The sequence below is a fragment of the Larus michahellis genome, chromosome 1, assembly GCF_964199755.1.
Source record: "Larus michahellis chromosome 1, bLarMic1.1, whole genome shotgun sequence".
Taxonomy (NCBI): domain Eukaryota; kingdom Metazoa; phylum Chordata; class Aves; order Charadriiformes; family Laridae; genus Larus; species Larus michahellis.
This window is the reverse complement of record NC_133896.1, coordinates 99,429,355-99,455,533: the sequence shown is the minus strand read 5'-3', so window position 1 is coordinate 99,455,533 and position 26,179 is coordinate 99,429,355. Positions and strand designations below refer to the sequence as shown.

The window sequence follows — 26,179 nt, the reverse complement described above, 5'->3', positions numbered from 1 at the left end:
GTGGTCTTGGTTTATAATCTATTTTGAGCAACCTGCAGTTGGAGTAGTATGTCTGTCATTCAACATACCTGTGAGATCTACATAAAACAATCCATGAAAAATGCAGGATTATATTTCATGTATTTACTGGTTTCTAACTCGAGTTAGGGAAGGTAGTCAAGGAAATATTGTCTGAAAAAGTCTGGGTGGATCTGTAAGTTTGCTGTGAATGATTTGCAGGCTGCGATTTTGAAAGGTGGTAGGTTTTTGAATGCAGATGCAGTGGTACCTCTGGCACCTGGAAAATAGGCAACACTTCGGAAACTTTTTTCTTGAAGATTGGTGATCTGAAAGTGTACAGAATACAAATCTGAAGTCCCTATAAAATAAATGGAAGTGTGGAATTACTATTTTGCTGATAAAACCAGAAGAGAGTAGTCAATATTGTTTGACTTGAAAAACAACCACAAAATAATTTTCAGCAATTAATACCTTGAATACAAGAAGTACTTTCAATAGGAAAATTATTCCATGTAAGTATGGATTTGCAACTCTAGTTGCCTCATTTGCACCTTGTAATGGATTATCTAGCATTACCCTCTGCTGGATAGGATGAAGGTAAGACCTGCTTGAGCATGCCATAAGCATTAAATGTGGCTGGTGTGCCCTATCAGCAATTTGATCAGACACTCATGGAAGGAAGCAGGGCTTCAAAATTTCTATACTTGTTCTCCTAAATTCTCATTCAAGGATTAATCAATTAATCAGGAGTATCCTGGTTTGTTCTTGTTTGTTTTGGGGTTTTTTTTAAAAAAAGGCTCATGGTTTTAAATAAATGGATCTCTGTTCCCTATTCATGTTTTCAGTTTTAAATCACGGGTATAATCCATCCGTCAGTGCAGTAATAATCACCTCAGGACTTTTTGGACAGAGAGTTTGCAGATCTGATACCCACTGGTGTACAGGCCCTCAGTGTTCAGTCGATCAAACTGATAGTAAACAATTTAATATTGGGGGATGGGGGGATTTTCGCATATTTCCAATTAGCTGTTTTGTAGAAAATATTCAGTGGTGTAATAATGAAGGATCCGTTACTCCAAGTACTTCACACTTCATATGCCCTGTGTGAACAGAAAGCCAAGAACCCAGCAGGGCCGTGGGGGGAAAAGAGGCAGGCACATTCCTGTAGGCTCTTATCCAGGATCATTGTGAAAGGTCTCAAGCCATGAAGTTCTTGCCAGTTACTTCCCTGGGACTCTTTCCCACAGCTGATACTGAAGTTTTTTCATGATATTCATTCTGAATATAATTTTATATGTGATTTGGTAGAAGAGAAGCCACTCAGACAGAAAGATCTTTTCAATGGTGACCTTGGAATAAATCCCTGCATTGATTTGCACAATGGGAAGAGTTTTATGAGTGACAGACCAGAAGGATAACATCCCTTTCTGAACAAAAATTCTGAATCCCAGTACCTGCTTTCCAACAATTTCCCAGGCTATACCAAGCTGTAGAACAAATAAATCCAACATTATTTTTTTTTCGTTATCTCAGTTCTTAGTCTCAGAATTGCTAAATACATTACCTGAGTAGCATTGAAAATGCAGAACAGATAGCTGAAAACAAGACTTGTTCCTTCATGACTTATTAACATGAAGTAGCCTATTGTCCAGGTGATTCCGAGCACTACCACTATAGAGATGGTGCCGATCATCTTTTTCGTAAATGAATCCTTTTTATTCCTAGAAACACACACACAGAAGTTATTAATTCTTTCCCTTTGCCATTTAATAACCTTTTGAGCTTTAAACTTTCTATTTATTCAGGGCTATATTGCAAAGATGTGTTATTCAGCTGAGTTGAGAACATACACCTCCCTACATTTGTTTGACATGTCATCCAGAGAAGAAATCCAAAAAAAGAAATCTATCCAAGTTTATCAGAATAATTTGTGTTTGGAGTATGTAGCTTAGATGTATCTTTCTGTAACAAAAAAGTGAGGTCTACCAATGAAACAAGAAGCATTGAAAGTTAGCATGTTAGCTATTATAAGCTTTTTAGAAAGCTTATAACTTCAATCCAGTGTGCTTAATTTTCAATATAAGAATAAGCTGCCAGGAAATTTTGGATATCCAGTTTCTCTCAAGCCTGAGGGAAGTCAGATAAGGTACTTTGTTCCAACTGTGAAAATTGTCCATAAAAGGAATGAAGAAATGGTGCGGTTTTGTTGAACAGGTCGGTTCTGTGGCATTAATAAAAAAAGCAATCCCCTTTTAAATAATACAATGTACACTGCAGAGTTGGTGACATACAGCCTGTGACAATACACAGAGTGCTGAGGTAACACTGAGCAAGTAAATGTGCTTCAGAGCTGCTAGAGAACTGGCCTGGCGTTCAGAGGTGCTGAGAAATTCATAATTCTTACTTGGCTGGACCCAGCTCTGGTCTCACTTACATGGATTTAAATTGGTGCCTAAAAAAAGGGGGCAAAAGCCTGAAAAGTGTTCACTGATATGCACTTGAACAAAGTCTGACCCATTGCAACAATGGAATTCATTTTCTGACTGCTTTTAGTATACCTTTCTTTAAAACAAAAGATTTTGTCAAAAATCTGAGTTTATGGCAAGAAAGTCTGAGCTGGTGCCAAGGGACCAAGGAATACATTTGCTGAAGGATCTGAGGACTCGTATGCCATCTCACCTTGTCAAATTCTCGTTCTTCTTCCATATCACAGAGACACTGATCTTGATGAAGACGATGATGTTAAACAGGAGTATGAGTGCTACTGGCAAGAGGAATGACCACAACATGGGCTTTTGCACACTGAAATTCTGATTTTGATCCAGTGCTGCAAGCCAGCAGCTTTTAATATGAAGAGAGACCATTTCAAAAGATTTGTTAGACACATGATTCAGAATACCAAAAGAAAAACCAAAATAATACTCCACTTTTCATCGTGAAAGACCTCATAGGGCTCTCTAGGTCTTGTTAACCCATCTCTGAAAGGCAACCATTCCTTGAGAACTAAGGGCTTTCAATCATGCTTCTCTTTCTCTGGGGAATGCAAAATGATTTATCAAACTGCATAGACAAACTATAGACAAACAAACTATAATAAGGTGCAATATAGCTAATCAAATAGGTATCTGGTCACCATATGCAAGTTTATCTTTAGAGTATATATTATAGTAGAGGTAAAGAGTAATAGGGGAGACCTAATGGAGAAAGGCTGAAACAAAAACAGGGGCAACTTCAGGACGACAGGGTTATCCTGCACTAACCTTTACCTCTGTTTATTCATTGCCAAATAATATCAAGTTAGCAGTCAACACTCGCTAAATAAGTACCATAAGATGGCCACCATGTGGAAGGACTTTCGTGTTTACATTTCCAAAAGAAGTCTACCTTTCTTCTGTATCAGCCGCTACCACCAAGGTCCATTGTAAGCCTGAGAGCCTGCTTTGGTATGCGGGCACTCAAATACCGATACCAAAACCACAGGGTAAATAGGGATATCATTATGCTGGCCAGAAAGATTTTACATAAATGGGAGGATTAAGTTTAGGTGCTGAAATGCAGTTATGCACTCAAATGAAGGTCTTGAATTTCAGTTAGGCCAAGAGCGTCTACAGCTTCCATTTAAAGTCACTGGGGACCTCTCAGAGGATTCCAGGCACATGTGGATCCAGTATCCTAAAGCGTTAGTAAGGAGAAACTGCAATTTCTTGTAGTGAATGTTTAGCTTGAGTGAAGAGTTTTGTTTTCTTTTAAGTACTTAGATACACAAAATAGTATACCAACAATAAATCTAGAATTGTATTAATAATAAGCCATCACAAAAGGTGGGGGATAGCAAGTGTAATAATACATGAACTTACAATTCTTCCTGACGATAGTTTAAAGCTTTGCCTTCTGTAAGTAGCTCCAAGTGTTACTGCAACTACTACAGCAGGGATACCTAATTAATAGGAGAGACATTAGCATTTTATTGTTCAGTTGCATAGCCATACCTCCCTTCCACACAAAAAGGTTCTTGTCTCCTAAAATCCATAGATTTTAAGAGCTCTGTTTCATCTGCCTTGCACTAAGCTAAGTGGGTTTTCCATAGCCTAGAGAAAAGGCAGGGCTGAGGGTTGTGAGCACTATTTTTCTGAGGACATCTCATGTCTATGACCTGCTGATTTTTGCCGTTAAAGAACTTCAACATGGCCTCCAGAGGCAACACCAACGGTGACAGAGGAAACTCCTTCCTGTGCTGTAACCCACTCCCTCTTGTCAGCAGTGAGAAACTAATTCCAGAAAATTCTGCACCAAGCATCATTACATTTCGTACTAGCTTGATGCAGAGTGTCACTTTTGCCCTCCAAAAACATGGCAGTGTGGGCTTGCTTCCTCAATGCCTTTGCTTCACTTCGTGTCTTCCATCTCTCCTGCCTACCTGTTTGCTAAGCAGCACATCTCACGGGAAGGAGCCTCCCATACAAGTGTTTATCTGGGAAATAAACTTGCTTCTTAAAGTCTGTTCGTCCTTCAGCCCTAATTGAGATCTTGCAGACTGCTAAGTATTTGCCGTGCTCTCAAAGTAGATCTGAAAGGCAGTGAGTCAGAATCATGCTGTTTTGGACATGTGTAACTAGTCACAGGACACAGTGAAGAACCTCATGCTGTGCTATCATGCGAATATACGTGGACCACAGTGATGTGTAGCCAGGCAGCTTTTGCTGAACATTTTCTGGCTTGCACGTGCAGTCTAAATTCTAAAGGTTTTATAGGAATTGCCTCTACCTCCACCCAAATGCAAAACATGATAATGAAATGATCAGGATCTGAAACCACTTGGTGGATGCCATCAGACACAACACACCACACAAGATGAATACACAACGTGGAAAAGGCAGGTATTCCTGCGCTGTATTAGAAGAGGTTCTTGAAGGAGGCTGAGATTTTTACTTTACCTAGTGGGCATCTGTCTGCATTTTTTAGTCCTCCAAGTAGTTCCCTTTCAGCTTGCAATGTTGCTGCTGACTGCTGTACTGACTTAAGAACGTGCTCTTTGCTTATTAATAAATAATACATAACAAATAATGTCAGTCACTCCTTGCTTTTGGATTTATGCAAGGCTCTGGCTGAGATCATGAGCAGTCTCAGAGACATCTAAATGAAGAATTTCAGTCCATATATGCAATTACTGTATCCGAAAGATTTTTTTACTTAGTTGGGAGAAACAGGTTGTTGAATGCCTTGATTTCTGTGAAATTTTCTCCTGCACATAACAGACTTATGCTGCCAGTGAACAAGCTCTCAGTTTCAGTGCTGTATCAGGACAAGGAAAAGAAGCTCAGTTTATACCAGTAGTGTGAGCAGTAACAGGAGATTATTTATTAAATCACGTTGTGCCAACCCAGAGAGACACTGGTTATAATTGCTCGCTACTGATCTCTTATCTTTACAACTCTCCCTGAATGTACTATGTACTGATACTTTGGTAAGAGTTGCCATATAGACGACTTTAAATCTTACCCCATCTGATTACTGACATGGTTAGGAGGAAGCGGCCAGGCAGGGGCTTCATGGCTCTGAGCAGCAGTAAGTACAACTGGGCAGAATTGAGTGCCGTCCACATAAAAGTCGCCAACAAAAAATAGTGCAGCAGGGCAGCCACGGTCGTACACCAGGAGTCTGTGGGGGGATCTACCATGTCTGACGTGAGTAAGGTGTTACTGGCGGTATCACATTGCTGGTAGTAGCTGGTGGTATTGCTGGCGTGATTCCTGGCATTTTGGTTTTCAATTCCAGAGATGAAGATGATGTTAAAAATGAGCATGGAGAAACAGAGACTCACTAACATCCACGTTACAGACGACTTTCGAGTTTTCCTGTTGTTAGGAATACGTTTAGGAGAAAAAAGTAGGACAAAATAAGAAAAATTGCAAATTATTTCCTCATTTCCACTGATACTAAAAGCAAGCTAGAGTGTGCAATCTTTAATACAGAGAGAAAACAAAGCAATAACTTGTTTGCAGAATTCTACACCATCATTACTCTCAGACACCTTACCAAATCCATCAGTTTTGTCTGATTTCAACTAGAACAGAGAACACCCAGCACCTGTTAGGACTGGGCCTTTTCCAACAGCAGTTGGGATGCATTTTCTTTTTTCCACTCTGCTCTTTTTAGAATCATTTTCTTCAGTGTTAAGAGGTCAAATAGCATGAGACGAGTATTTCTAAGCACTCTTCAAGGTACAACAGAGTAAAAAACCACCACTTCCAAACACTGTTTTATAAATGCATTTAAAAGGCAGAGTCTGGAAGCTCCTACAATCGTAAATACATTGACCTTGATGGAATTGCTCCAAATCTACATTAGTGCAAGCAGGATGAGAAACATGCATTCATCTATGGTAACTACAACTCTGCTGGCATGACTTCGCTCCTCGTTCAAGGGGGAATCACGTGACACAATTAATCATGGGCACGTCCATCAGGGAAGTTTGCTGTAATTGTATTTGAATTAAGTGACTCGCAGTAAAACTGTAGCACAAGCAGTGTGCATAACCTACATTGCTGTATAATCATGGTGCTTTGAAATCATTTGTCCTCTTCAGGCATTTTATAAACAGAAGGCAATAGAGTATAGAAACTGTCAAATAGACATCAGAAAGCAGAGTAAAATTTAAATAGGCTAGCAAGAAGAGAACCTGAGGAACAACATATATGCTTCTACATGAATGCTAAAAGTCTAAGCGATAAGAGTAGACTGAAGTGACTAGCCTTAAATGAAGACACCAATGTAACAGGCATACTGGTAACTGTCTAGAAAAAAGATAACTGATTAGACATTGTAATACCAGGGTACAGGGCATACACGAAAATAAAAAGGAGGTCATGCTGGTGGTGGAATACTGTTATACATTTTTAAGTGTGAGTAATGAACTGAGCACCTCAATGTGTAGCATGGACCTGTGTAGCTATAATACAGCGCTGGGTCTGTGTTGCCAACTGACTGGCCAACAGAGACATCAGCAAGGCAGCGGGGGACATGAAATGTGACAGAAATGGCAGACCACCCTTACCCCGTGTAGATGGGACAAATATCACTTTGGGACACTACCTGGACATTGAACATGGTGAAGGGAGCCCATGGTAAAAGGATCAACCCTTGACTTGATCCTCAGTAGCATATGCTGTCTGCTTTGTTATCCTGTAGCTGGTGAGCTGCCCTGTCAAAGTGATGGAAGGATTTTTCTTTTCAGCAGACATTCCCAGTGTTTCCTACAAAAGGCTTGGCCTTTTACCATACTGAGCTCTTCCATACTCTTGTTATATCATTTATTTTCAAAGCTCACATTTTTCAAGGTGGATTTATTGAATAATAATCATATCTATCTATCTCTCTCCTCACTTTTAAAGATTAACATCAATAGGAAGGTTAAATTTTCATCTAGGTGAGTGGCATGGCTGAGACTCTCATGTCTTCACTTTAACCACTGAGACACAGTTACTTCCCAAGCTAGCTACGTAATTAGCTCTTTTTTTTTTTAATATTATTTGCTGATCAATAGTATTGCAATATGTTCTAAACTGGCTACTCTCTTTGTTTCCCTCAAACTTTATACAGAGCAAAATATTGTAACTTAGCATAAAATACTTGCAGTTTTACATCTTCACCCTTACCTAGTGAGTATTTGAAACAAAATGGTAATGACCAGTCCAGCCACGGACAATCCAACACCAACGTAAGAAATATACTCCAAAGGCTTTGCATATTTATATTTGATCTGAAAGGCCTAGAAAACAAATTGTTTCAGTTACAAGATGAGAAGAGATAAAATTCTTTTTAAAATTTGTGTTTCTAGTTGCACATAAACCCAAAAATGTTTTAGTTAAGTTATGACTGTTGCTAGCCACTGTCAAAATTTTCGGTTCACACAAATTTATTCTGGGCCTCCAAACTAGAAAAGTGTGTGAAGAACTCCAAAAAGAGGCATAACAATGTCAATCAAATATTTAGCAAAATAGCTGATTAAATTATTCATAGAAAAATGCAAGGTGACAGAGACTGGAAAAAGTAGCTTTAACTTTTCATGTTGGTGTGCATTCTGAATTTTGGCTTCTGAGGATAAGGTCTAAGGTAAGATGTTACGAAGAATTACAAATCAAAAACCAGTCTTTGTTTGTATAGTGACAGTAAAACAGCAAGTAAATGTCTTCAGTGAAGCAGAAAATACCATTGTCTTTGCATAAAAAGATGGGAATCCCCTCTAGAATATAGTCATTTTGTGCAATAAGGACATGCGTACGATAAAGGAAAGTACAGAAAGAAGTAAATAGTAAAGTATGGAAATGCTGTTCTGTGAAGTCAGAGTAAAAAGAAACTCTGAAATCGTGGCGCTGCTGAAGTCAGCGACCACAGACGTGATTTTATCCAGGGTGTGTTTTGTTTAGAGAAGCTGAAACAGATACTGAAAGAATAACAAATGTCAGAGAGTCATTCCTAAATAGTCTTGTTAGTACAAGAAGGCAATACGTAAAACTCAATGGCAGCAGGCTTGATATTTAGAGTGGTTGCTTTTTGTAAACAGATAGGCAAAGGAAGTAGTTAATGCTAAATACTTCGAGTTATTTACCCAGCAGACGGCAGTGCCACAGCTAGCCCAGATCCCAGGCTACTCTACTGTTCGTCTTGGGGCACTTTAGCCATAACACTTTTTTAACAACCAGCTGCAGCAGCGGAGGTGCAGAGCTGGAGGCTACCACGGCTGAGCAAAGGGGACGAACCGCGCCAGCCCTTTCTCCGCTGCTGGGGTGCGGAGGCAGGTCGGGCACAGCCACAGTTTCTGTCAGAGGAAAGCAGGACTGGCCAATGCGTTTAGCTTTCCAGCAGGCTGGGGGCAACTCGCACGTCCCCAGTTTGCCAGCTCTCCCACAGGATAGAAAAAAGTACGTGGGGACACCTTAAACCCCTGTGCCTTCCAGCTCAGCCCTCTTACGCCCTTACGCTGGCACTCTGGTCTTGCGGTTGAAAACAAACAAATCAAACAAATGAAACAAACCCCAAACTCTTCCCCTTCAAGAAAGGACAATGCCCTACCATCAGGACAGCAAAATTAGTAGTGTGGTTACACCTGCATTTCAAGAACTGGTCTCTTCTTTTCGCACAGCTGGCGGTGCTCCAGTCGTTGACAGCGTAGTCCCAAAAGACACAGGCATGATCACGCAGCTGCAGTTCGGATGTGTTGTACTAGGGATTGGGATTGCAAGGAGAAAAAGTGGCTACAGAAACATAAACAGATACGCACCAGCAAACGGCGTGCCCTGACAATTAACCTCTGAAAGGGGGGCTGACGGCTACTAAGACATTTACGGGGTTTCCAGTAAACCTTATGAACGATATCAGTAACAGCATAATTTGGCATTTTGAACTTTGTGTGCCTTTCTCAGTCAAGATTGCCAATGGAATTACCCATTTCTGTGAATTATTCAGGTAATTATGGAGCTGAATCCACGCTGTAACAGGAAGCAAACAATGAGAAATGCCATGAATGCCCTCCCCTGCTGCAGCACAGCAGTCAATCTGCATGCAGTCCTTTTCAGACAGCATACTTCTGCAGGCTACTGCAATTAGAACTGCTTTTTAAGAAGCAATGAGCAGCTTGAAGTGGAAATAAGTAGTGCAAGCAACAGTTCACAGTACTAGGTAGTTCAATTAGAAATGAGGAATAAAAGTAGGAGTAAAAAAAGCAATTCTAAGTTTGTTTTAGTGATTTCCTTAGAAATGACACGTTTCCCAGATCACTTAACTGTATGGGTCCATGATTAGGGGACTGGAGCACCTCTCTTATGAAGAAAGGCTGAGGGATTTGGGTCTTTTCAGTCTGGAAAAAAGACGGTTGAGGGGGGACCTTATCAATGCTTATAAATACTTAAAGGGTGGGTGTCAGGAGGATGGGGCCAGGCTCTTTTCAGTGGTGCCCAGTGACAGAACAAGAGGTAATGGGCACAAACTTGAGCATAGGAAGTTCCACCTAAACATAAGGAGGAACTTCTTTACTTTGAGGGTGATGGAGCCCTGGAACAGGCTGCCCAGAGAGGTGGTGGAGTCTCCAACTCTGGAGACATTCAAAACCCGCCTGGACGCATTCCTGTGCAACCTGCTCTAGGTGACCCTGCTCTGGCAGGGGGGTTGGACTAGATGATCTCCAGAGGTCCCTTCCAACCCTACCATTCTGTCATTCTGTGATTCTGTGGTGACGATTACTGATCTATCATACATGTGTATTTGAGCTTAAAACCTTTGTTAAATATTGTAAGAAGCCAACTATGGTTTTCTGGAGAAACCATGCTAAACATGAGTACATATTATCTACAGATTCAGTTATTTGGGCAAATGGGCACTCACATAGAGCATTTCCTGCAAGAAAGCAGTAACATCTGAAATCACTTCATGGAGGAAGCCAAAACAAAGCACACGATGACTTTAACTGGAAGCAGGAGTTAAAAGATAGTATGAAAAATGAACACTCCCCACATTGGTGGGTGTATTGGACTATGCCAGTCATGTTCACTTTTTCTTGTTTTTGATAGTCTTATGGAAAGAAAATTTTGGCAGTCTTATGGAAAGAAAAATTGTTCTCCAGGGACCTGGTTTTTTTCATTCTTGATTTAGGATGAATCTAACCTAGGAAAAATGCACTCTGGTATACCTATAACTTTTTATGGAATGTAGTATTGCTTGCCAACATCCTAGTTTTGCAGTACTGAGTCAGTAATATCAGGTGTTAAATACAAAAGTTGAAAAATGTTTTCTATGTCATGTTATCTAAATACCCTTCGCTTATGTTGCCTGTACATCCCACAAATTTTCTCAACTGTTTATTGCCAGAAATCAAGGCAGTATGCCAAAAAACCCCTCTCTGGTTGAGTCTCCTTCCCTAAGCCCCGAAGACAGGTAGTAGGGCAAGGGCAGCCTCTGGTTCAAACTGAACATGGCATTTCTTACGGAAGCTTACCTTGGGACTGAAGGCTATTTCAACACCGCTGAAATTTCTATTATCAATGTTGCCAGAGACGATTTGTTTGGAGAAACTACTGCGACTATGATAAATCCTTGACTGGAAGAGTTTGTCATTTTGATACAGGACAAAGCCAACTCTTCCATTGTCTGATGAACCTTCATGAGGCAAACAGCAAAGTAGTTATGGATAGCAGATATCAGAGAAACCTTTGAAGAAGCCTACGCTATGCTGTTTCACACATCCAGTATTTACAGCAGATTTTTGTTTAGATGTTTATTTAGAATCCAGTTAAGAAGTAGAGAAGAGCTTCTTTTTCCATGAATCTCAAGAGAGTCATCTTCAATTTTTGCTGAGTTGGAGTGTGAAAATAATTTTTACCTTTCTCTTAATGTCATTTCTAGGGAAAAATATAAAAACATACTGGTAATGAGGAAAATAATATCCTAAATCCCAATATATACACACAGTCTAAATGGCCAGGCTTTTAATAGCACTAAATAAGAAATAGTAACACCAGGGACATTTACACTTAGAATGAAGTCAGAGGACAAAAAAGGTTGGCTGGAATTTTGCCTTCAGATCCCACTTTTGGACTCTGTTTCTTTTACACTCTTCTACCAAATTAGAGACATTTCATCTAAGTGATTTAAATCACCAGTCTTAATTGTTGCTTAAGTGAGGAAGTAAAAATCCTGGTTTGTATCATGTATTTTGTTCTTGATTTTATACTTTGTCTTTAAGATCAAGAGAGACTGATTTGATCTCTCGGATTTGATCATCAAGAGAGACTGATGTAACTGTATCTACAAAATGTCATAATTGTGCATAACATTGATGAAATCTTTTTTTTTAAGACAAGCTGTACATTCAGTCTAGCTCTCTTGAGGGAAGTGTTATGATATACAACCGTTAGGATAAAAACTTTAATTACAGGATCACACTGGTTTTCAACTGGATTGTTGTCTGAAGCAGTGAACAGAAAGGACAGCGGCCAATTAACGACTTATTCAGTGGTTTTTGTAATTGTCATTGCTGGGTGTGTGGGGCTACCTGATTTATCTCTTTGAGTCTTTTCTAACCCTGCTGAGAGGATTGAATTATTCATTTCCCCGTGGGCTTGTATACGAACAGTCTTCAGCATTATGATGTCGAAGCGCCCCACAAGCTTCACCTTCATTACACTCTTGTGCTTTGTTGTCTTAGTGTTACTGTCACTATACAGAGAGACTGAGCACAAGTCTGCTGGTTTCAGATGCCCAGCCCAAAACTCTTGCGATTTTTAGCATGTCATAGAAATGCACATGTTCAAAGCTCAACTCCCTCACACCCACCAGCTTCTGCAGCAAATGAAGCAGAGGAACTATAAGTTGTTTTTTTTCTGTTTTGTTTTGCTTTGTTTTCTCCTGGGTGACACTGATTTATCCTCCAAGCACTGCAGAGTGTAAGTAATGAACATCTGGAAAAATCTTGTGTGACCATGCCACTAAAGACTATCCCAATATATAGTTGTGAGGATGTGTATGTCCTGGCTGACACCTGGCAGTAGTAGTAATTTTAGTTTAAATGATTGATGTCTTTGGATTTCAGGTGAGGTACATATGTACTAGCTCTTGATCTTGATGTGTGAAGAGGTATAGTCAGAGATTCAATACATTCTCAGTTTTAGAAAACGAAACAAATGAAAAAGTCCTAAACACCAAAAGCATTCTGGCCATTACCTGTACATGTGCATTAATCTGTAAATAAGATTATCCAGCTCATTTAACATGTGCATGTCTTGTACAAACTTATGGAATCAGCATGTATAAATAACAACATATAATTCTTTATATTGGCTAAGGAGTGGGGGGGTCCAAAGGAGACTTTTAGTGAATATTCATTCAAAATTTTCCAAGGTGCAGTTTTCAGTAGGAGAAAGAACTTACTGGTATTTATAATGTTGAACAGTATCTGAACTTCAGTACTGAGGTCACCAATAAGTCCATCGACATTTTCCTGTATTTCTAGTTTTGTGGATTGATAATATCCCGGTGCTCTATCTGCAAAAATTAGCAGTGGATGCATTAGGATTTATGGTACATACCGCCTTGCCCGGGTAAATCCAACAACACACACAGACCTACCTCTCTGTGCCGAAAACAGAATCGTAGAGGAACTTAATTTCAGTGGAGCAGACTGGACTGCAACGTTGGGCTGCGAGACATTGGCAGTGAAAGAGAATTCCTCCATTGTTTTCATGAGGCTGCATTGAAACAACGAGTGGGCAAAAAGTTGCCATTATTTGTTAATATACGGCTATAGGTTCAGTTTCTGAGCTTCCTCTCTGATTCAGTTTTCCAGCGGGAACTGCTCCTCCTTCCCTATCCTCATCCTTTCTCCAAAGCAGAAAAATCCAGCCAAAATTGTTTATGTTGGCATAACTCTACTGAATCAAAGAAATTGCATGTTGGAGTTGAACACTAAAAAAGTTTTGACTTGTCCATGAACCACTTTCATCCTGAAACAGAGGGGAAAATGTAGTTTACTACATCTAAAAAAAAAGGCAAAAGCTAAATTTACCTTGCTGTAACATTGACAAGATTATTGTCATTGAATTCTGTTTCGTTGGCATCCAAGAGTTGGCTCACTGTAGCCATTACTGCCACAGATGCCTGAAACAAGCAGAAAAAAAGGCAAATTCAAATGCAATTAACATAAATCACCCCCTGTGCTACATAATGGACAGGCAAAGTCAGAACACTTAATAAGCATTGCTTGAAAGTGCACACAGCAGAGTAAGCAAAGCACAGGATGCCATTTGCGAGAACACAACCTTTGTGACAATGGGTTCATAAATACCACACTTTTATTAACTTAGACAGTAAGGTTTAAATGACTAACTTGCATCAAATGATGCTCATGTAAGAAGATCAGGTATACGCAAGCCTAAACAGGTGATGAGAAACAAATTTACACTCAGATGACCCAGCAGTGATCCCACAAGTATGCACTCAAGGCCACTTAAATAACTCCGCTAAATGGCAAAGTGAAGGCGTTTGGTTGTGGTGCTATAAGAGGAAGGAGCGTGTTCCTTCTGCTGGTAGAGGGGGGACAGAATTGATATCCCAAATTTTAAGCCACAAAAGTCTTACTTTAGTCTTAATAAGTCTCACCTGGGAGTCTTCTGAAACATTTGGCTTTTTCAGAATCTGCACTGCGATGTTCGTAGCAACAGAGATGTTCTCTGTGGTCAGTTGGTCTGGCATGGAGGTGAGGATTTGAGTGTTACTTGCAATAGCTAAAACATTGCTAGAGTCCGCAGTTTCAACCTGTTAGGAGAATGCCATTCAACAGAAGGAAAAGGAGAAAAAGAAAAAGAGTCAGCACTTCCATAACATTCTCACTAAAATCAAAATATACAAGTAGTTGGTGGTCTAAGTCATTTCTGTTCATGTCAAGTACATGGTGGTTGCAGATTCTGTCTAGGGGATGATTTTATAGACTCCTGGAGTACCCTGGGTTGGAAGGGAGCCCTGGAGGTCCCCTGGCCCAGCAGGGCTGACTGAGACCAGGCTGCTCAGGGGCTCTCTTTGAATATCCACAACCTCCCTCAAAAATCTGCTTGTGTTTGACCAGCCTCAAAGGGGAAAAATTCTCTCTCATCTAATTGAAATTTCCCATATTGCCACTTGTCTCCATTTCTACTGATCCTAAAACTGCACACTTTGAAGAAGAGCCTGGCCCCATCATTCTCCACACCTCGCCATGAGATGTCTGTAAACAGCAGCAAGATCTCCTCTTTGTCTTGAGCCTATAAACTTCTGTACACCTTTCACTATTCTTTAAATAACCAGAATGGGATTTTTTGAAAGGCCATCAGAGGAACTTGAGAAATGTCATCTGGAATAATTGTGCTTCTCAACACAGTGCTCATGACTTAAACTGAGAACATTATCGTCACTTCAGTACTTCGTATATAGTGTCAGCTTGGAATAAATGTAGAAAAAAACCAAAGAAAATATTCTGGTACTGGAGATACTAAGAATTGCTAGAAGCACTGGTTGGGTCCAGTTTGAGTCAGTTAGCACTTAATGGGTAGAGCATAAATGGCTATAGTATCTTAAAAGTCTAAATACAAAAAAAAGATGAGGCATTAGCTGTATATGAAGGTATAGCTAAGTAACAATAAGACTTAAAGAGATGGAAAATCTGCTAATCATCAGGAGAATTTCCTTTGTAGGCTATGGAGACCAACTAAACAGTGTATCAAATCATCCATCCCTTTTCTAATCCAGACAATGAATAGATTAAATTAATTGCTTCAATAACTGAATTGTTCTCAAATTGTTTATCTTGGGAAGCTATCAAAATCAAGATTAGTTCAGTCATGCACCTCTGAAGTGTTTATAAAGCTTGGAATGGTAGGAAAGAAAGGTGACTGTGTTGCATAAGGAGGAAGGAAATTTGCACTTTTAATTGCTGGAGATGCTATTATTTGACTTGAAAACATCTGCATATGCACCACGAACAAGCAGTACATCGTGAAAGCCTGTTTTCACTATTCGTACTTCTGACTTTTAGCATGACCTTGTATTCAGAGTAAGTATTTGTATTTAAAAGGAATGAAATCCTTTCAAACGTGGGCTCTGGATCGTTAGCATGACCACCTCCTCCTCCCAGTTCCTCGCGTTCCCCTTTGCACCCGGAGCTGCCCCGGCCTCACTAGATGGCAGCACGACATCACAACGCGTAACAAAACCCCAAATTACCAATGGCAGCAGACTAACCTTACGTGGCAGCCTTAAATTGTATCTTATTAGCATTAGAAGTAGCTACTACTAATATTAGATGTTACTTTGGAGAAGGTTTGACATTTGAACCATTTAGCGGAGGCTGTGTACTGGGAAAACTCGATCTTGATCTCAAGGGTTTCCCACCAAAGGATCCAGGCAGGCAAAGTGTTGGGTTGAACGTACAAAAACGCACGATGAAAGGGACTTCTGTTATTTAAAGGGACTGTAGCTAGTTTCTTTTTTTCTTTTTCTTTTTTTTTTTTTTAAATTCAATTTGCACTAACGATAAGGAAACAAAGCACAGAAGCAAAAGAAGAGAAGCAGTGACTGTCTGTAATGTCCTTAGTCATGTTCAGCTCTCTGTGTTTTGTAGATATGGCAGAGCTAAAAGCCTTAAAGCAAGGCTTAGGGGTTTAAGGATTTAATCAGGAAGAGTTTGTCATTCATAGAAGAGAGTTTGAATTTGAATTCTCGAGGGACCGAAGTCCAGCTGACCACAGGACTGAATGGAAGGGCTTCACTCTTAGTCCTTCCTAACATGTCAGCATCAGCATCACTTCATTCCCTCATGCCAAGTATTCCCCAAGTGTCTTCCACTTTCTCTCCAATTTGGTATCCTGGGTCAGCATCACCTCCGCTTGGAGGTTTTTTGCTGTGAACTGAGGACCTGACTGAGGAAATTGCAGGCCAGTTAAGAAATCTGAAACGGGATGCTGTGTTCAGGCAAAACCAAGCAAAATAATATAATCACTGTTGGAAATTCATCCCATTTGCAAAGCAGGCATGTGCTAAGAATGCCACTGAAAAAGGCTTTGTTTGTTCATTTTGCTTTCTGTAAAGGTTTAAGAAATGTAACACATACATACTACCTGCCTCAATTTCCTATCTCTTTTTTTTCTTGGGATGATGCAGAATCTCAGACACTGTTTAAATAGTAATTTAAGTTACCTGTGATGCTAGGGAGTCCAGATTTTCATTACAATTCAGAATTTTGGGGGGATCTAAAGTAGGAATTCTCCCTTCTCTGAAGCACATCCGGATCGCTATTGAAGTGTTACCCATAATTTTGTAAAAGCAGAAAGATATGCATTTAGTACGGAAGCACTCACTCCCATGCACATGACCTCATTGGTAATTAAAACTGTACTGTGGGTGTGACACCCTATCCAGTGTTATTTTCTGTTTGCATGTTGAACGTTTGTCTTTCAGTTTTACAAGTGACCATCAATTATTTAATTTGTTATTTTTCTTTTTAGAACATGTGTTTTATACTCCTATACACAATCTTGTCAGCGAGGCTGGCATTATTCATGCCAAATTCAGATAGATTTAGCTACGCTAGAGCTGCAGAAACACATCTCTTAAACAGGAGGCACAGGCACCAGCCCTGACCTAGCAGAAAGACTTTTTACCATGTTCTGAAGAACATAATTCATATATCGTTGAAAGAAATGCAAAGGGTACGTGTAGCAGCCATGCGACGCTTACTCCTCTACAAGGTCTCTGAAAGCTGAGACAGTTCATGGAACCACAGTTGATGGAAAGCATCCTGAATCCTAATACTAACTATTAGGATATAACTAAATTATTATTCTGTCAAAAGGCTGTTCAGGAGCAGATATTGACTGACTCTCAGCCTGGTCCCAGACAGGCATGGGTACGACTGTGTGTGCGTACCTTAAATTCTCTGCGTTTGAGGTAGAAAGCTGTGTGGAAAGGTGTGCGCTCCTTCTGCCTGAGCTATGCTGTTCTGGCGTCAAACACCAACCTCTTATCTGGCCTAGTAATCCGACATCTTTCACAAACCGTACATTTACTTTTGGGAAGTAGAAGTGAAAACAAAGAAACACATACCATTCACAGTATCAGGTTCACATTTTTCTATGGAGTTGCCGTATTTGCCCACTATAATCCGTTCAAAAGTAAGGTTTTTTATAATGGTTTCAGAAATGTTTGCTGTGTAAGTACTGGCTTCGCAGAAATTAACTGCACAGAAGGAAAAAAAAATATATCCAGGTCAAATATTTTTAGTTCAAGGACCGATTTTCAAAAATAAAATAGTATTGAGACAATAGAAACTCATTGAATCATTTGCCCTAAAGGAAATTAAAGCAGTTGGGTAAATATTGTCTAAAGCCAAGCTGCTGAGCTGCTACGAATTATATTTATGAAGTCCCTGAAACCCTAAAAGCCCATACTTTTTGCCATCTCACCTATTTTCCCTGCCTTGGTCCTAGAAAATTTGTAAAAGATTATAAACCTTCACTTCCAGAGTCTTGTTACCCAGGCAGAAGCCAGATTTAGTAACTGAATGCCACAGAATACAGCAGGGGGCAAAAATACACATTCGCTTCAAATGGGGTTTGGACAATTAATGGGGGACGGGCCTTTGGTGACTCTGAACCATGATGTGTCGGATGCGGCTTCTGCAGATTCAGGAAGCCGCTGCCCTGCAGCCTGCTGGAAGGGGACGGGGTGGCCACCCCAAAACCCACACCTTGTCTAAGCACCTGGTACTGTCTAAAGCACCTGGTACTGTCTAAAGGCAGGATGGTGAGCTCACTGGTACTGTCTAAAGGCAGGATGGTGAGCTCACTGGACCCGTGGCCTGAGCCAGTCCGGCAGCCTATTGCATTCTCATGTCATACCACATTGCTATAACTTAACACAAATTTACCTTGCAACGCTGCAAGCACTTGGAAAAAATACTGCAGCAGACAGGCAGAAAATGTTTGCTTGGTCTTAGGACCTGCAACATCCTGGTTTTGCTAATTTTTGCTAATTCAGACCACGTTTCAGCTGACTGTGTCCCACCAGCAGGACTGAGTCAAAGAAGCATACTTATGGTTGGGGTCCTGGGGGAGGCTTAGTGTGGGAGACCTGGAGTGTTCTCCATGTTCTGGCACAGGCTTCCTTGCCAAGTCCCATTAACTTCCTGTGGGTCTTGGGTTCTATAGGGTCTCAGTTTCCCATGACACTTGCCTTCTACAGAAATGGTTATGAACAAATAAGGATGCATGATTCTGCAAAGATTAGGTGTGCATTATAGCATCATACCTGAACCTCACTTGCCAGGAGGTGATTAGCAGAGTGAGGTTTCTCAAAAATGTGAGATGGCAAGAACCTCTGGAGGGCATCTAGGCCAAACAGAGCCTTCACATCCTCACTGGGAAACATGTTCCAGTGACACTGTTCCTTTCTAACCAAAACATTTCTCTTCATGCTTAATCTCAGCCTCTCAAACTGCAGTTTATGGCTGCTGCCCCTTGCTTTACCATCTGGTCCTACCAAGAAGAGTTTGGATTCAATGCTGTTTGCAACTCCCACAGTTTGCTGGAAGCTGCTATTAAGCTCTATTGTCAGCCTCCTCTGCACCACGCTGGACAAGCCCAGCTCCCTCAAATGCTCCCTGTAGGCCACCTGCCCTACACCCCTCACCGTCCTCACCAAAACCTGCTGGACTCTCTCCAGTTTCTCCAAGTCTTTTTAGCCTGGGGTCCAGGGGACAAAACTAAGCACATATTTCGCAGTGATGCCTCCCCAGTGTCAGGAAGGGGAGGGTAAAAGTATACATCAACTCCCTCCACGTAGCACAGCTGCTCTGCCTTGTTTGCAATGAACACACACAGTTGGCTCATATTGAACTTGGCCTCCACTGTCACTCCCATGTACTTTCCAGCAGGGCTACTCCTCAGCCAGCAAGTTCCTGGTCTGTACCAATGTCCCTGGCACGGAGATCGGCACTTGTCCTCGTTGGACACTGTGAGGTTTCTGTTGGCATGGTCCTCAGGTTTCTCAAGGTTCTTCTGCATTGAAGCTCTGCCATTAACTGTGTCAACAATACCTCCGCCCGGCCCCAGGTTTAGTATTGTCTGCAGATTGGCTGAGAGGACATGCTGTGTCGTTTTTCAGGTCTTGATGAAGACACTAAATGATACTGGCCCTAGTATCTACCAGCAAGTTACTCTACTTTTACAATATTCCAATGGAGCCACTATTCCCTACCCTTTCAGTTTGGCTGTTGAGTTCATTGTCAACCCAGCTAACGGTTCACTCATCCAACCTGTACATGTTCACCAACCGTATCAGAATTCTCAGGGAGATAGTGTCAAAGGCACCTCTAAAATCAAGGTATATTACATCTGTTTCTCTTCTGTTGTCTACATAGCCACTTATTTCATATAGAAGGCCATCAGGTTGGTCAGACATTATTTGGCCTTTGTAAATCCATGCTGATTGTTCCTGATTGTCTTCTTGTCTTTCACATGCATGGAAATAGAATCCAAGAGGATGCACTCCATAATACTTCTAGGGTCTGAGGTAAGCCTGACTGGCTTATGGTTCCCCCAGCCCTCCTTCTTGCCTTTCTTAATGGTGGGCATAATGTTGGCCTTTTTTTCAGTTCTCTGTGGCCTCCCTTGATCACCATAGGTGACAGATAGCAGACCCACGTGGCAATGGCCAGGTCTTTCAGCAGTCTTGAATGAATCCTGTCTAGACCCATGGATTTGAATACTTCTGTGGTGAACCCACCTTCCTTTTGACAGATGAAAGCCAGGAATAAGTTGCTATATTCATGCATGAATACATATGCATTAATACATGAGTACCTATTGAAGCTTTATTTTTTATCTTTCTAGTTATTCAAGCCTTGATCTGAAACTGGTTTGGGCTGGTTTTTATACATATTTATACTATTTGGTGTTGGACTTACAAAAGAGAGTCCATCTGAAATAAAATTGTTTGGTGCTTTTTTTCCCAGCGATGCAAATCTCAAATTATTGCAAATATTTTGAGTTCGGTAGAGTTGTTCCAGAATTTTAAAAAAACCCAAGCAAACCACAAGTAGGAAGAAAACCAGGCCCTTTGTTATGATCTGTAAGGAAAATAACCATGCCATAATGTACAAAAGGAGTGAAATATGAGCCAAGTGGAAATTTTCCATCACCATTGGAACAAAAGTAATTGGTTTACAAAAGTTGTCTACCCTGTACGCCCTGCTCTCTCCTGCTGGCAATAAACCAGATCACCTCCCCTATACCCCCAACACCCAACTGCACATCCTTCCAGCTTCCCCAACACTTTTAGCACTATGTTCCCACACTCTTTATCATGCCTCAGTGCCCCCCACCTCTGTGTTCTACATCCATCTTTAGATTCCCAATACATAAAATATACATCATTATTTTGTTAGCTGGTGGAGTGGAGACAAACGTCATAGGTAGTTTGGAGCTATGCATCTTAGTGGCTAGACTGGATTGACTGACCGTGTGTCCCCCACCTCCTCTCTGCCAGCATAAGATGGGATGTATAAATGTTCCTCAGAAAAACTGAGTAAAATTCTGATTTTGTAAATGCAATAATGTCTGATAATGTTTCAAGTTAATGATGCCTTTCCAAACATTCTTACCTCATGTATTTTAATAACTACAGTTATTAAAATCTATTCTTTAAGGCAATTCACAGCAAATCAAATATAGAATGCCAGAGGAGTGAACACAGGGGATTACAAAGTCATAATAATGGTTTATTTCTAATGCTGAAATCCCATCCGTGATTATTTTATTTAAGCCAACTTCTCTGAAGCATTTTGCCCAAATGTTCCAATCCATCGTGAACCCATCCAATCTGCCATTGTGTGTTGGATGTTCTACCTATCCTGACATAAGAGAAATGACATGGGAGACCTGAAGTTTCCATCTGCCTAGGAGTCTTCACCAACAATATTTTCCTCGATGTCCTTCTGACCAAACATGTGAGTTCATTTGACAAAGGTGCAGCTGACACATGACGGTGTATCCGTGTGTCACACAGGCCACAGTGTGGGTGGTTGGCTTGGAAAGTGTGAGCTGGGGCGTCCAGCTCTGGAGATGCTGCTGTTCCATGAGCCGGCACCCTGCCAACGTCGGCTGGGAGCACCAACTCCAGTTAACGGCAGTGCAGAGATGCTGTGCTGTGGCAGAGGGGACTGAAATGGGATTCCACCAGGCCAGTGCTATGCCAGGCATTGGAAATTTGACTGATCCAAAACCAGTGCCAGGGGCAGCAGGAGCTGAGGACAGGCGTTGTCCTGCAGGGTGCTGGGCTGGATGGTGTCCCTTAAACACTAGCAGATCCAGACATGGCAGTACTGGCCACTGAGGTCTGAATCAGAGTTTCAACTCACTGTGATCTTCAAACAAAGGAATTCAAACAAAGGCCAAATTGGCTAGAAACAGGCCACAGACAGTTGAAACCTGTAATGTCTTCCCCAGATATATTACTCATTTGAAAGAGCAGCAGAAGTGGGTGAAGGATGCAGCCTCACCTAGCAAAAAGAGCCACGTCACTGCTCGTGGATCCGACCCTGCTCAGCAGGTCTCGGTGGGGCGGGGGGGACAGGCAAAATCAGGAGCCTCCCAGAGCAGAGGCATTCCCAGAAATGATGCCAACTGCCCATGGTGCCTGGCGTGTACTGACCTATCTCACAAAGAGATCCCACCCACTCCTCTGGGTACAGGCATGCTCCATCCCGACAGACGCCACCGTTGAGGCAGAAGCACGGAGGTGCCACGGGTTCCGTAGTGTCTGTGTAAATAAAGAATCGAGAGATACATATATTCATAAATACATACGTAAAAGCACTTACGTATCTGTCTAATTTGTCGAAGGGAAGAAACAAGCATGATTTATTTGAAGCTTCAGTTAAAAAATATTCAACTAGAAAAATATGTGTGACCCACAGTCTCTCCCAGGTACTCAGTCACTGGTCCCTCCTTACCCCTAAAACCTACGGCATGAATGTGAGGTCAAAGCTTTCAAAAATTAATTTGCGTTCCCTCAATGAAGTAGGTGGAAACAGTTCTGTGCAGCTGCTGGACGAGCAGGAGTGACGGTGTGGGCCTCCAGGCTGCCAAAAGCTCAAGCTGTTGAACCTGTGAAAAACCCGGATTACTTCTGCAGGATTTCACTGGAGCAAGAAGGCAAAACAGGGCCACAGATTCTCAGTGCTGGGGGACCCGGAACAGTAACAAGGACATGGATAGTCACACATCCAAGAATCAGACAGAGATACTCTGATTTAAGCTAGGCATTATAAGATAAAACAGGTAAAAAACTGCGTGCCTCAATCGCAGCCATAGCCTCTATCCACAGTCCAGGACAGCTGCTGATTTTTATTCTGTTTTTTAGCAGAAATAGTGGGATTTTTTTGAAGTAGTTGTTGCACAGGCTGTGGCAGCTTCAGGAAACAAATAAACACAGTATAAGGAATAGCAGAGAAATTGCAGATCTTAGAAATTTTGGAACATACCATGGTATTTGCTGTGTTCGGCAAGCTCTGAAAATGTTACGGTTTCTTAAAAAAAGTGATTGGCAAATCTTGAATGGCTAAAGGGTATTCTGCAGCAGAAATTGCAACAGGGAAGGGGCTGATGGACCTCGGGCTCTGAGAGATAGGTCCAGGACCTGGAGGATCTCCACGGACCACGGCTTTGTCGCAGTTGATCTCGCCCAGTCCCTAAGTGAAGGCTGGAGTTGGAATCCTTTCCCAAAAGGTACATGGTGGAAATTGTGCACCTGTGCACTGGGTGCCGTCTGTGCCTTGAAATTATGCAGAAAACTGGAGCCCGGGACTGCCATTTGATCTGACATTGTAGTGTCTGTGTTTTGACATGCTGACAAATAAAGCCGAGCCAGAAAATTCAAAAGTAAACAGTGCTGTCAGGAACACATGTGCTGTTGTATATTTCTAATGTTCTCACTGAACTAAAAAGATTGCCTAATTTCTTACTTTTTAATGGGATTCATATAACTGGAAGATTATTGCAAACTATAGGGGATGTGCCACGTGGCGGTGGTAATTCTGTTCTTGGCACACATCACTTGGCTCTTGCTCATGTTGTTGCTATTTAGCATTTGTGTTTCAGGCAGTCTCAGCTACATTACAGCCAGATGTTCTATGATGAGAGTGGAATAACATCTATGTGTCGCTAGGTAATGACTCCGCTGGCCACCAGCTTTTCAAATCACATTGTCTCTCCACTGGAAATCTTACAGAAAGGAAAGGAAAACTCCTCCAGCAATTGAGATCTGGGTGGCCCAAGATAAGGAGCCGCGGAGAACGCCTGTATGTAGTGGAGTTGGGTGCCTGGTTGGGCAGCTGTTGCCCCATTGCCCAGCAGCGCTGGCTCACAAGCCGGGCACATGCATGTGGCACATGGGGCCATGGGACAGAGGAGTGACACCGGGGCTCAGCCGCCTGCTTCGGACTGGGAGCCTGAGGACGCAGAAAATGCTGGGAAACCTGTGGCACAGCTCCAAGCCTTTATCTTGCTTGAACGTGGTCCCAAAGCAGGCAGGCAGAAGGTGACAGGGAAGGATCCCAAAACCAGGCAGGCAGCGGTGCTGCCCTGCAAATGCGCAGAGCCTGGGCTGCCTGCCAAAGAGCAGGACGGGGGAGCAGCCGGGGCAAAAGGAGCGTAAGGAAAGGGAAAGGTGAAAAGATTAGGGCTGGCGCTTCTTTGAAAGCAGTAAAACAGAAAAGCACGAAGCAGTGGGGTAAAAAGTCCAGCGTTCAGCCCTGGAGGTGCAGGCGCAGCTGCCACACAGCCCGTGTAGCAGGGAGCAGGTGCCAGCAAACAGCATCAGCCTTACCTTTGCCTTCCCAAGAAGAGTCCCTCTGCAACAACAACATGACGCTTGTGGGATCTCTTAATGCTAGGCGAAACTGTGGCTCTGTTTAGTCTTTTCCTTGTAACATTTCTTAGACTACTGTTCAAGGTCTCAGGTACCGTTGTAAGGCTTTTTTTTTTTTCCCACAGAGGGAAATCTCTGTCTTTCACAAATACAAATTCCCGAGCTGATTAATGCAGTCATGTCTACCCCACACACAGTAAAACTCATCAGGCTCCAGTAATTGTGGCATTGGCTTAAAATCATGGGGTTCTTCTGGTTTTATTTTAAGAGTCAGAAAACATCTTTTTTTTATTTGTCTTTGGCTTTTAAGTTTTGCAGACATTAGTCATCTCAAGAATCACATAGATTTTGACCGTATATATTTTTAAACTAAAACGAAAAGATTCTTGCATAATACTATGTCATCATGAACTGTTGGGGATTTTTTAATCAAACATCGTGGGAACAGTTAATGCTAATACTTGCAGTTAAAGTTTGGCTAAAGAAGAAATGCTGCAACTATGCACAACAAGCAATGCGTCAGATGGGCATGGAGGTATTCTCCATCCCTGAAGTAGCTGCAGTTTAAATCCAATTCCTAGCAGTACCTTTGCCTGCAGTTGTGTAAATCCTGAACATAAGCAGAGGTATCCCCAAGCTGCACCGAGACTTAGCTCCCACCTCATCTGGATTAAGCTCCATCAAGTTAAAGAGAGCTGAGCATATACTGATATTAGCAAAGGTTATTACTGACGTATGTTACATAATTGCTGTTTACTTATGTGCCATTTCTTGGGTCGGGGTATGTTCCCTCTGTACAAACATCTAATAAATATCTTAAAGTAAATATAACATAATGTATCTTAAAGTAAATATAACATTATGTATCCTCATATGGACTTTTCCCTTGGCTTCTTGGTCTCCAATCATATCTGACTCCCTGCTGGACAAGCACCCAAGAGTATCTGATTCTTTCTATGAATTTTTGCATATAGGTCCCTGAATAATTTTGTATCGTGTCAACATAGCGAGCATTTTGCTGAGAGGAAACACTGACCACTTTTCTGCTCCAAGTTTGCACACAGAAGTGTCTTAAGGGGGTGCATTGACCTGATTTTCAGGTATAGAATGCACAAACTGATATCTCCCATATTCTTTCAACAAATTCTTCTATAATGCAAGTTGTAATGAAAACATGAACAGGTGCTACACAGCATGTTTTGCTTATATGCATGCAAACAGATAAACAGATACAAAGCCAAATATTTCCTCTTCAAAATATAATTTACTAGACTAGCTAGAGTTTTATTTTTGTCTTTTAAAAAATAAATCACATTTCTACCAGAAGAGTGAGAGAATTTCAAGACATTTCTCAAAGCTCTATCAATCAGAGGAATCATGTACAGTGTAAACATGCTACAAGGAAAATACACCAGTGTTTGCCGTCCTATTCCGTTTTACAGCAGAATGCAAAGTTTGGGGTACTTCTTTAAACATCAGTGTAAGAAGAAAAATGTTTCCACCTAAGAAGCGTATGGCATAGATGTAATAATGTTTATCAGCAATCCAGTTTAAATACTTCAGGAAAGGAAAAAGAACCCAATGAGCTCAAATAGAGCTCAAATGGAGCAGAATTATATTTCTTACCTGCCTTAAACCTGAGGATGAGCTGCCAAATACACAGTGCCCAAAGGGTCACAGTCTATACACAACAAGTAATTCCAACCAATATTCATTCCCAGTGGAGTGAAGGCAT

At 41.4% G+C, this 26,179-nt stretch overlaps 1 protein-coding gene across 1 annotated transcript; it reads right to left on the bottom strand.

Moving 5' to 3' along the window:
• Nucleotides 1-133: 133 nt before the first annotated feature.
• ADGRG7 (adhesion G protein-coupled receptor G7) lies at nucleotides 134-26,179 on the bottom strand. The gene is given in 17 exon segments (XM_074572553.1): nucleotides 134-358; nucleotides 1,565-1,721; nucleotides 2,680-2,841; nucleotides 3,858-3,893; nucleotides 3,895-3,937; nucleotides 5,500-5,855; nucleotides 7,656-7,768; nucleotides 9,073-9,222; nucleotides 10,991-11,151; nucleotides 12,922-13,035; nucleotides 13,120-13,238; nucleotides 13,556-13,647; nucleotides 14,149-14,304; nucleotides 16,717-16,827; nucleotides 17,624-17,754; nucleotides 22,228-22,335; nucleotides 26,071-26,179. Coding segments are annotated over 17 exon segments (2,343 nt in total).